The 12,411-nt window shown below is 35.8% G+C and overlaps 1 protein-coding gene across 1 annotated transcript in view; it reads left to right on the top strand.

Moving 5' to 3' along the window:
- The window catches only part of LOC113493054 (diacylglycerol kinase eta), a 138,041-nt gene that overhangs the window by 112,831 nt on the left and 12,799 nt on the right, over positions 1-12,411 (top strand). The window contains exons 4-6 of the mRNA XM_026870837.1: positions 822-967; positions 3,753-3,951; positions 8,379-8,470. Coding sequence (XP_026726638.1) covers positions 822-967; positions 3,753-3,951; positions 8,379-8,470 — 437 coding nt within the window. The remainder of the gene's footprint in view (positions 1-821; positions 968-3,752; positions 3,952-8,378; positions 8,471-12,411) is intronic.

The raw sequence follows: 12,411 nt of genomic DNA, 5'->3' as shown, positions 1-12,411 counted from the left end.
TTCGAATGTAAAATGTTTTCACAAATTTAATTGAGTTTATACTATTAATTGACAAATAAATTAAGTTTATAGTATCATCAGAATATGTACGAAATTTATTTACAAAACTAATAACTATTTTTAATCAAAACAAGTTGTATAAATATGAAAGATCCCTCTTCAATCCTCTACCACTCCCTTTCAAACTCCCCTTATAAGCTATAATAAGCAGGAATCGATAATCTTTGCAAGGCACAGGCCCCATGAAAACTAAAACTATTATTGTACACTCAACCGCTTTCTAACTGAAATACTTTGAGATTGCGAGCATATGACAAATCTTCATAAATCATTGTCCTTATTGTTTTGTAGTTATATAGGTAGGTAATTGTGTATTATAAATTCAAAGCTTTGATTATTGTTGTTATTTTTAGGGTTTTGTACCTTTGGGAAGTTGACACGGAATCCGATAATTGAGGCGCCGTTGTCTGTCCTTCGGTTCATCTTTCACCAAGCTGTATCTCATAAACCTGACAGTGATAACTAGACTGTTGAAATTTTCACAGATGATGTATTTCTGTTGCCGCTTTATCTGAAAATATAGTATTACAAGCATTCGTGAGATTGACAATCTTTTTTAATTGGAAAATTATTTTACTACAGTTGCTTCAGTTCTTGACAAATTGTGTGAAAATTCGTTATGTTGCCCCAAATAAAACATCTTTTTATATTTCACACAGACAAACAACAAAAGAACACTGGAAAATCTTAAACACCATATCCCACCATCATCATCAGAGGATTGCTTTACGATAATATACTCAAAGGTACTTAACTTACAGGTGATAACAGCGAGTCGTTGCCTGGTGCTGTGCGCGGACAGCCGCAGCGAGATGGAGTCGTGGGCGGGCGCGCTGCGCGGGGCGCTGCACCGCGGCGCCGACGTCGCGGACCTGGTCGCGCGACTGTCCTCCGGTGACCATCACTGGTAAGACTGCTACCTTACCTTTTAATTAATAGACAAGCTGTTGCTCGCGGTACCATTCGCTACAAATCGCAAATGATCCCACGGGAATCCTTGTTATAAACTATATGTGTACCAAGTTTCGTCTAAATCCGAAAGGCTTTGCGTGAAAGAGGAAAAAAAATCCATATTTATGTACAAACTCTGCCGTTTATTTATTAGTAGAAAGGATAAGTAGGATAGTAATATTTATATAATTAGTAGTCTGCGCAATATGCGTTTCTCTTCCATTTCTTCCTTACATTCCACTCTTCATTAAATTCACAAACATTTTCAATTTAAAAAAACGTTACCTATCTAAATAACGACGAAGAGTACGAATAGGTTTTTTCACCTCGTGTGGAAGGCTCAATAATCTCCAAAAACAGAAAACCCTTCATACAGATAATCGTATTGCAATCTATTGAAAATACACCGAAAAGGTTCGATCAAATCCACGTTCGGTTGGCAACGCAAAACCGGGACACTGGCCAAACAGAAATTACCACATAGATTGTCACTTGTTTTTACAAGCAGTAAAATGTATTCACAGTCTCGTCCGCTTGTATTGTAAGCTCCCGAATAACTCGGATAACACGACAAATTAATTATCATTAACAAAAGGCCCGCAAAAATTTGAGGCTTTGTTAAAAAAGGATTTTTGAGAGATCCCCGCATTGTGTTCACTCCTTTATTAACGTTCTCATGATTGAAAGTGGTACTGGCTGGTTGTATTATTAAAATTTAAATCCGTTGCCTTTGTGGAAAGATGTACTATCGAGTTGGATTCGCAATTCAATTCGAGAAAAGAAAAAAAGAACATGTTTCCGAGCGGAGTTTTCGATTTCTCAGTTTTGCTTGTTTTAATAATTACTCCGTACACCGAATTGGAAATGTGAATTCTGAGAAACAGAATTGAGATACGGTTGAGTTATTTCATTTTTGTATCGAACATGCTATTGCCTCCGACTCCGCCTGTTACAAATTCCGAATAAAAATACGTAAAAAAATTATCCAGGTTATAAATTATGTGTGTACCATATTTTTTCTAAATCCATTCAGTTACTTTGCGTAAAGGAGTAACAAACATCTTTCCATACTGGAAAACTTTTGCCTTGACAATATACCTTAGTACGTTTTTCAATTAGGTTTAAATTTGACACATACATAGCGAATGCTACTGTAATGTATATAATTTAATCGTAGCGTAGAGAAATGTAACTTACAACGCTTTGCTATATGACAGAACTCAATACTCCCGTTAAATGCAATCCAACAACTAGACCGAGAAGTAGAACTCGACAAAAGCCACGGCCTTTGAACAAAGTAATTAATAACTGTGAATAGAGAACTTTTAAACTGTAACACCGTGTAACGAACACGTCGGTCTCAGTATTAGTCGGTATCCCCGTCTCCCCCTTTTCTCCCACCTTATCCCCCTCCGACCTGTCCCCGTTGGCTACACAATTACCCGTTTGACTAGTGCGCTGATCGGGAATGCAATTATTCCCCCGTTCGCCACTTCATTTTTATTTCGACTGGGGTTTATCATTTTTTTATGCTTTTTTGTTTATTGGTCTCGATTGTCTTCTGTTTTTAATTGCGTTCTTTTATTACAATGCAATTGGATGAGCAGTGATAGGTTAAGATGAACGTTGGACTTTCAAATATAATCACACTTATCACGCAGCAATCTAATTTTTAATTCAGGCGCTTATTAGAAAGTAATTAACTGTAGTATATTTCAAGGGTGTGTAAAATCATGACAGGGGTCTAAACGCGGTTTTAAACTCTGAAAATTGGTTGAACATCGACCACAATCACAATTCTTACAAGGTTGTAAGAAGAACAAGACAGTGAACAAGAATGTTGCTATACTCTTAGAGTCATTTTCAGTGTAAAAATAAACTTGGATATTTAAAAAGTCATTAAGTAATCTTTATTTACATAAAAAAGTGTGTTTAGAGTAGTGCTATAATTATGAATTAAGTGTAGAAAATAAACGCTTATAAACCAAAAACTGTCATTTTTTAACTTTGAAGTCTGTGAGTCTGCCTAGAATCGGATTTTTTAACAAATAAACAAAAAGGAACTTCTAAAAAAGTTTCCTCTACTTGTCTTGTGTCTCTGATAAACAGCTTGGAATCGGAACTGCATTTTATTTTCTTTGTTTACAAACACCTCGGGATTGTTTGTCGTCGCGTCTGTTGGAGACACTTATTGACAGATACAAACAGTTTAAATAGGAGTGTCTGTGTGTAATCATGATTGCAAGAGTCTCTGTCATCTTGCTCTATAAGAAATAGCTACTTGTTGCTCTAAGTGTAATAATAGGGTATTTGACGTACAAAACCATAATCAGACAGATTTATGAGAAATAATACTTATAACGTAGCTTCCCTATAAAACATGTACCTACTGATAAGTATCGAAACAAACAAACCACCAAAAAATTTTTATACAAAAAAAAAGAATTATTTGCACTGACATTGCATTTTTAATGCACGCGTACTTATCGAAATATCGTAAATCATGAGCTGAAGCCTCGACGGGGGCGCAAATCGTATTCGAATTGGGTCCTACTAATGAACTAAAATGGTCAGGCTATAAATGATTAAATGAAATCCACTTCTCCTATACCGCACAAGTGAGCGATACTTACGCGCTAAAAACAACAACTGTCCGTCCTTTTTTAATTCAATTTACCTAAATGGCCAATTCTTTATTTTTTTTCTTTATAAATAAAAATTATAAACTTATCTCTCGACAGGTACGCAGCGACGCACGCTCGGCCGACCTTCTGCAACGTGTGCCGCGAGCCGCTCGGCGCGCTCGGCACTGCGCACGCGCTCGCCTGCGAGCTCTGCAAGTACAAGGCGCACAAGCGGTGCGCGTCGCGGGCGCCGCCGTCTTGTAAATGGAGTACGCTTGCCTCGCTAGGACCTCATGTCGTGGAAGATGCTGAAGGGGTGAGATTATGTCAAAGGATTTGTCTGTAACGTTAATTTTAAATGGCTGAACAGTTGTGTTTGGTTGATGAATGTGATAATCTCGGGAAATGCTGGTCCTTTTTCGTTGTTGTCAATTTTTCAAAGAGATTATGATTGAAGAAAGAGCGCTGGTAGCAGCAAATGGTCAGTTCTTAAATGTATGTAAGTTGTATTTATGGTGGAAATAGCAAAATTTAAGTCGTATTTTTTAAATCGAATTAAACTCATATTTCCTGTATTTTGTTCATAATGAATGAAACTAATAAAAAATGCATTATATTTTCCAAAACTAAAATAACATGTTACCACGTAGAGTTATCCGTTTGTCACGTAAGCAAGTACATCGTTTACGACACCGTTAAATGTACGTAAAAGTTTTAACAGTGATTGTGTGCTGTAGTCGGGTCAGTGATCGCAATCTTTATTGTACTTTGAAGCACTTTATAAATTAATTCCAGTAGTAGTTATAAGATAAGATTGTTCTTGGTTACGGAACCCTTTTCGTCCAAGATTTTTACTAACTTTTTTCATCTTCTTCTTCTTCTATCTTCTTCTAATATATAAAATTCCCGTGTCACGATGTTAGTTACCCTACTCCTCCGAAACGGCTTAACCGATTTTTACCATATTTTATATGGGTATTCAGTAGGTCTGAGAATAGAACAACATGTATTTTTCATACCCCTAAGTGATAAGGGTTGCTCAAACTAAAAAAAATATTTTATTTTTTGGACGAAATTTTTTATTTTTTTATAATGTGGCATTAAAAAATACATAACTACAACTAGAAAAAAATATATTCAGCAAAACAACTTTTGCTGGGTCAGCTAGTATTAAATAAAAAAAATATCGTTTTTAAAAAGAATCACCACTTGAGAGACGATATATGTCAACACCTCGCTGATAAGCTAATATCATTTGTCATTTAATTGTACAACAATTTGTCTAACCTACATGGCTCATGAAATACAGTGTGGTATCAGACGAGCGAACAGCAGTGCCTCAGTACTTGGTCTATATTCTTTTTTATTCCCGTACGTAAGGAACCATAAAAAAAACAAACGATTTAATAATTCGTCCGCACCGTTAAATTTAATTCACGAGAACCCGTCGCAACATAACCGTGTGAAAATCTGTAATTTAATTCCAGAATAAAGTTCCTCGTAATTGTCCTTTTGTTCCGTATGAATAACGAGATATTAATATTACACAACCTTTGCTTGCGCTCGCAATGTTTCACAAAGGCCGTAATAAAAATGTTTTTTTCGACAATATTTCATTTTTATTCTGCACATACATTAAGGAAAGTTTTCGGTATAAAGCCAGGCAGTATCTATGTAAGTAGTGGATAAATGGTTCTAGTAAAGTGGGATATTAAACATACATATATAAATAATTAATTAACACGTTTTTAGATATTTACTTTCCATGTATCGATTTTATACATCACCTTTTGAAGTCGTTGTTCGATGGCGTTCCGACTGGCCTGTTGGTCTTGTGGTTAGTGACCCTGACTGCTATACCGGAGGTCGTGGGTTCGATTCCCGCCCAGGACAAATGTTGTGTGATGAGCACGATCATTTGTTCTGTGTCTGGGTGTAATTTATCTATAATATGTATGTATTCAGAAATATATAAGTAAGTTTATCAGTTGTCTGGTTACCATAACACAAGCTCTGCTTAGCTTGGGATCAGATAACCGTGTGTGAGTTGTCACAGGATATATTATATAGGATATATTATTCGACGTTATTTTAAGGCTATATCTAAGAAACATTACATTAATATCAGTATCTTAATTACTCAATACACAGACAGTACAACCTGCATAAGGAAGCGAGTAATAAAGGAAGAAAATAACATTACACGGGACTCGAACCTGCAACTCTTAGCTAAACGCTGGCTAAGTCCACTGACCAAGAGTTTAAATTCGTCTATTCTTGTTCTTCAATACGACCGTTAATCATGAAACGGAAAATTTCTGATCGAGATAATACAGAAACGTCTAAGATAACCCTCAGATCTTTTTCCGCTCATTCTTGGAGCCGCAGCAATGAAACCTTAATCCCGGCATTAAGAGATTGATACTTACTCCATATCTCTGATTAAAGTAAAATCAAAGCTTCTGCTGACATTGAGGTATAAAGGAGGTTGTATTGTAAATGGTTTTATATTATTGGCTGGTGTTAGGTAATGTTTAAGCAGAATTTATTTATTAACCCCGACGTAAGAAGAGGGGTGTTATATGTTTGACTTCTCGGTCTGTCTGCCTGTAGTATCATAGATCCTGAACGGATTGCGCGATTTCAAATGTTTAATAGAAAAGGTGAATTACGTGCAAGTATTCTTGGATACATTTAAAAGTCGGTCTAGCCAATTAAAATCTGTAATGGTTTTTATAATCTTGCTTTCTGTTGATAACAGTTTCTTATATAACCGTTTCTTATATCGCATCACTTAGAAGCGATGATGGGTAGACAAATATGGGGGCTGACCAATGTATTAAGACCTTCAAATACACATGAGAAGCTTAATTTTAGGCGGTCTTTGATTAAACGAACGCCCATGAGACATATGATTTCAGTTGCTGAACAATCGCGACTGTGATATTCCGAAATGGAATCGTTTTGTTTATTTCTTATCTAAAGTATGACTTACAACGAACGACCGAATTCTAAACAGTCTATCATTTTATAGCATCAGCTTCTAACTAAATATAATCGAATACCGTCACAATTCGTCCCTATAAACTCCCAAGGCATAAAGAATGACCCTTCAGACTCCAATGTCAGTGACTTTCAAACAGTACACCCAACATTCAAATAACAGTATTTAAACTAACATTTTAATTAAATCAAAACAATGCCATTTCACAAAATTAACATGACAGAAAATCAGAATTGCAGAATTTCCAATAAACTGTTTGTTCACACTACAGACGATTCTAATTGACTGTGAAACAATGACTTTTCCTCTGCATTTTGTGAAGTTGATTAAATTTAGTTTCGTGTTTATTTGAACTGATTTCTCACTCTATTGTTATGACCTGTACTGGTACTGTGAACTTTTAAAGGACTGTTGCTTTTGTCGAAGCGAGATGCATGACATTGAACATAGCGGTATCTCGTTCTCACAATGCAAACAGACCTAAATTAGAGTCTTTATAGTAAGCGCTCTCAAAAGAGTTTGTAGTCAAAACATTTGTATGACATATGCGGATTGTTTTGTTTTATTTTTTGTTTACTTAGATATCATTATTAAGAGTTGAGATAGTCTAAACAGATCGCTATCATACCCGTTTTTAATACCAATTAGCTTTCGCACGCGATTTCATCCACGTTTCAATGACGATCGTAAAAATCGTAACTTAATATAAGTTACGATTTTTTAAAACTGATTCATAGCTTTAATTTTCCCGCAGCTTCTCTCCCTTTTTTTAACGTGTTTTATTACTTTCCTACTCCTAAGAAATATAGGTTTGTATAGTTGATATCTATCCTAAATATTTCCCTCAATAAGTGGGCTATCGAAAAGGGAAATCATATTTCATACCGGACCCGTATAGTTACTGAGATTAGCCCGTTCAAACAAAGCAAAAAAAACTCTTCAGCTTTACAATAATAACATTAATGATGAAACCGAATGTTCGGAAATTGAGTAAATTCTAATTCATTTTTCAGTGTAGGAGTCGAGTGTAGTTTAAACTAAAGCTCATGGTAACCCGAAAAAAATGTAAAATTCACTTCGCAACCGCTGTGCCAGTTAGAAAATTTTATAACTTTAAGATTCTTTGTCCTCCAACTCTGGTATAAATTAAATAGCTCACGAAAGAGGTGCAATAAAAGAACAAAACCTGTTTGATTTACAAACTCTTTCTTTTGCATTCGCTTCGTGTCTCGCAAATTTCCCGCGCATTCAGGAGCGAGCGTGTTCTGGACGCCAATCCTGCAGCTTCTAACTTGTTTAATAGGGGATCGTGACGGGAATCTTTGATCAATCAAACATTCATGACACTTTAAACTTGGAGAAAGGGATTTTCAATTGGTGATTGTTATTGCTGGTAGAAACTTTTTCGGGTTTCCAGGCAAATTTAATTTTAAAATTTTGGGGTTTCATGAACCTTTCCTTTATGCATCTTCAACAAAGAAATGGAATTAGTTAAACCGCCCCGTATACTAAATCGCAAATGAACTGTAAGACTGTATCATTATTTTTGTATTATAATTTAAACGATGTTTGCAATTCCCTGTTTTCGTACAAGGCTATAGAAAATAATGTACCTTTTCTATTCTAAGACTTATGTCTGTATCTGACGTTACTTTAAATTACGAAGACCTTGACATTTTCATATTCTCAAATAATCGTTTAAATAATTTAAGTATGATAATTGTTTCATGTTGTTTCAGAACATAATAATGCCGCATCAATGGCTGGAGGGGAATCTGCCGGTGGCGGCCAAGTGCGACGTGTGTGATAAAACCTGCGGTTCAGTGCTCAGGTGAGGCTAATTATACATTCATAGCTAGCTTTAACTACCGGCTATGCCCATAACAATGTCATTACAGAAGTACTTAACCACCTTCCTTTTTAGTTGATAAGATTTTTCGTGATAACTGATGAACGGATAGCCGAGATGGTGTAGGTCACCAAGGCAAACCCATTGTGGGCGACGTGTTGTGTGATCAACAAACGCTTGTCTTGAAACTGGTTGTCTTTGTCCATGCTACTTAAAAATCAATATCCCAGATGATAAATTGACATTGTATACTTATGCAACTCATGAAAAGCATATCGACTGAGAGATTGAGAACGTACTTGTAGGATTTATAAGATTGCTTAGAAGAATGATTTTTCACGCATTTTGCGGTTTACCTTCAGTCTCCTTAAATCAAGCTCAATACCATATCTCTCATGAGCGCTGTCTATCTGACATACCTATTAGATACAACTGGGTAACACATTAACCATAGAAACACGCCGATACTGTATAAATACATGTATCGATATTTTATTAACCACAAGAGCGGATTAATTTAATACCTCCGATACAATTTCTTTTGAAGTCACGAAGTATTAAAAGTACCTTTATGCATCTCCCACCAGATAAATTTAATTAAGTATTCTGCAGTAAGCGGCTTATCAGTATCCGCGAGATATCCGCAATATCCGCAGCGTATCCGCGCACCGCCACTACTTGAATGAAGTTTATTCTACGCTAGTTCGGTTTAGACAAGTGAATAGTCGAGTTGTAGGGAAGTAACTTCATATCCGCACGTATTACCGGCTTGCGGATAACTGTACGAGAATGTCATTACAAACGTGTTTTATTCGTCATGCGTTTATGGTCTATAGAATTTAAAACTGACATTTTAAAGTTCTACTCGTAACCGGCAGTGCGTTATAAAGGACTTCGGGTGAATCCTAAAACCAGTCGTGTGATAGCTGTCAAAAATGTGAGGATTTCATCACATCCTAGGGGAGGGGGCTAATGAAAGGTATTATGAGATTTTGTAGTTATTCCAGAGTTTTCAAAATACTACAAAGTAGACGATGTGCATGATAAAGATCAGCCCTTAAAATTGGAACAGAAATGGTCCGAAGGCGAAAGCATTGACATATGGTGAAGGGCAAATAGATTCCAAATATCGTCATCTCACTCCGTCGATTCGAAAAAGAGTTATTCTGGTTGGTGGTCATGATTTCCTCAATGATCCTTTGGTGTTGAGGAAAAGCTTTTTGCCGAGCATTTGAACATATACATAAGTTAACTACTTCCTTGCGATAAAATTAACGGACAATATAAAAACCCATTTAAAATTAAAAACTTTCCTCTTCATCCAATATCCATTCAGTCATAAATGCATCTCATCCCGTTATTTAAAGCTCCGATTGAGGTATAAGTAATTCATTCTCCGCTGTGACGTCACACACTATCCACAGACCTATTTCCGTGCTGTCACAGACTGCATTAGGAATACTGGAATAGAACTGTGCCCATGCCTGTGTCTATTTGTGGACTTTTATTGACTTTGCTGGAATTTGAATGGGCAGTTTCAATTCATGGGTAAAAATATTTATAAAGAAACGGGAACCTGTTATTAAGGCTGTGTCCGTCTGTCAGCCTGCGTCTGAAGAATCATGATAGCTTGATTTTTGAAATTTTCGCTGATTGATGTATTTCTGTTGCTGTCATAAGAAATAAAATCGAGGTTAAGCTACGTTAGTGCGGTTATAAATTTAATGGGTAACCAATGTTTTTACGTTTGCTTTTTCTATGAATTAATTTTATACGACACATTCATGATCTAAAGATAAAAAACCAACCCGGTAAGTTTGACCGGCTTATTTTTATTTTAACTCATTTTCCAAAAAAAACCGTGCACAAAATTCTTTTTTAAATAAAGATTCACTATTGAATTACGTCTAAGGACAAACATCATCATCAACCCTTATTCATCCACTTCTGGACATAGGCCTCCCCCAATAGCACAGACATTTTACAACGGTTCCGTTGTTCCGTTTCATTAAATTTTACACATTTAGTGTTTTCATTAAACTTAATATCGTAACATACCATCATGTATGTTACATTTGATATTATTATATCATCAGCTTTCAACAGTTAATTGTTGTAATTTGATTGATGTGCCGCTCTGTCAATGTGACTGATATCCTATCGGTCTTACTTCTCATAGACAGACAATCAATCACTCATTGTAGCCTACTGACAGTACTTCCTTCGGCTTTTTTGTTACATTGACCATGTAGTTTGGAGTCAATGTTTGCTAAAATATCTGTTTTAATATTGGGAAGTCGATATTTTACACTAGGGTATTGCATTTGTGCGATCTTCGAATGCTTTTTCTGAGTTGGCTGTCTTTGTGCATGTGAATTGAATGTTTGTGAAACCCCCGCGACACAAGGATGGCCACCAAGTTTATTAAAATCGTTTAGTTAGACTAGCCGTGAGATTTAAGACTTAAGTTATTCAAAATTATAAATATATTCAAAATGATAGTGTTAAGATGCTACTGCGTGAAATAGTCAAAACGATTTCTGTTTTAGTTTTCTAGAGACATCGCATATTTAATCACCTAATTATTTATATCTATTTTCATTCACGGGATTAGTTCAAGGGAAGAGACCCGGTCCTTTTTTAAAGACGTACACCGCGACACACCTCCGGCATGCAGAGGCGTTTTTGAGAACTTTGAGAGTTTGAGACGATTATCTTTTGCAGGTAAAATTTAATTTTGTCGTCTCTTTCTGTACCTAATTTCAAGACCTTTCCTGAAACCCTTATTCTCTTAAGATTTTCTATCTTCATAAAATCCAACCAGCCCCCGCGCTGTACGTCTAAGTGCCTTTAACTCTAAACCAAATTTGTACACGAAAGCATGACGTCGCAAAGCTTGTAGAGCTTACCAAGCTTCGTGCTAGCGTCTTCAATATACTATTTTTAAAATGCACTCTAAAAATATAACCTTTAAATAATGTTGAACTATAAATAAAAGCGTAAGAGTTACCCACCGGTAAAGCTCCTTGAAATTGAAATAGCACCACCTAAGCCAGTCCTTATCCCAACGTGCTTAGAGATTTTGCTGGATGAATATCTACTGTTACGAAGAAGGTGCTGTTATAGAAGAATGCAGTTTTCAGTTTTGTTGTTACTGTTTAACTAAAAGAAATGTTCTTCTGTGTCACTTCTATTTCCTGGATAAAAAAGCCTTTTTGTTTTCCTTTCGTGTGTTTTTGTGTAGAGCCACAATCAACCATTTTGAGACTTCCGTACCTAAAGGATTAAAATTCAAGTTTATGACTAACGCACCATGTAGTCGCTCTTAATCGGTATTATTTTTCAAAAAAGTAAATGCAATTATATCTGACCTCTTACCTGCCAAGCCTTATAAAGGCAGATGACATCTAAAAAATGATTCGATAGACGTTCAAAAGTTACTGGGGGATCAAAACTCATTAAATGAATCACGCGACTGATTTCTACACCGACAACTGAACACTGTTTAGTAAATGTTTCCAAAATAATATCAAATGGAGCCTAATTTATTTATCGTCCATTTAAGCTCTTTAGATGTTATGGTCTTATATTGATAAAGCGGAATTCTTGCAGAGAAACAGCTTACTGTAATCCGGTGTTGGAAATGTGCCAAAACGTTCGGTCATTCATTTCGGAATTTACTTTTTTTCACTCGCCTCTTTTCACCTTACAAGCTGTGTTACAACTATGAAAGGCGAGTTTTCTGGTCTTTTGTATGATTTAATGACTAATCTGCTGGATGAAGTTCAGGAAAATAAAAGATGATTTGTTGACAGAAAGAACAAAAATAGTGTGTCATATATGTATGTAATTAGTGTGTATTTAATTTCGTCATAGCGTATAAATTCGCCGTATAAATACGTCTATACTGTAATCATGTGGTA

The sequence above is a fragment of the Trichoplusia ni genome, chromosome 4, assembly GCF_003590095.1.
Source record: "Trichoplusia ni isolate ovarian cell line Hi5 chromosome 4, tn1, whole genome shotgun sequence".
In the NCBI taxonomy this organism is placed as follows: Eukaryota; Metazoa; Arthropoda; class Insecta; order Lepidoptera; family Noctuidae; genus Trichoplusia; species Trichoplusia ni.
Note: the sequence above shows the minus strand (reverse complement) of the source record. Positions and strands in the feature narration are given on the sequence as shown.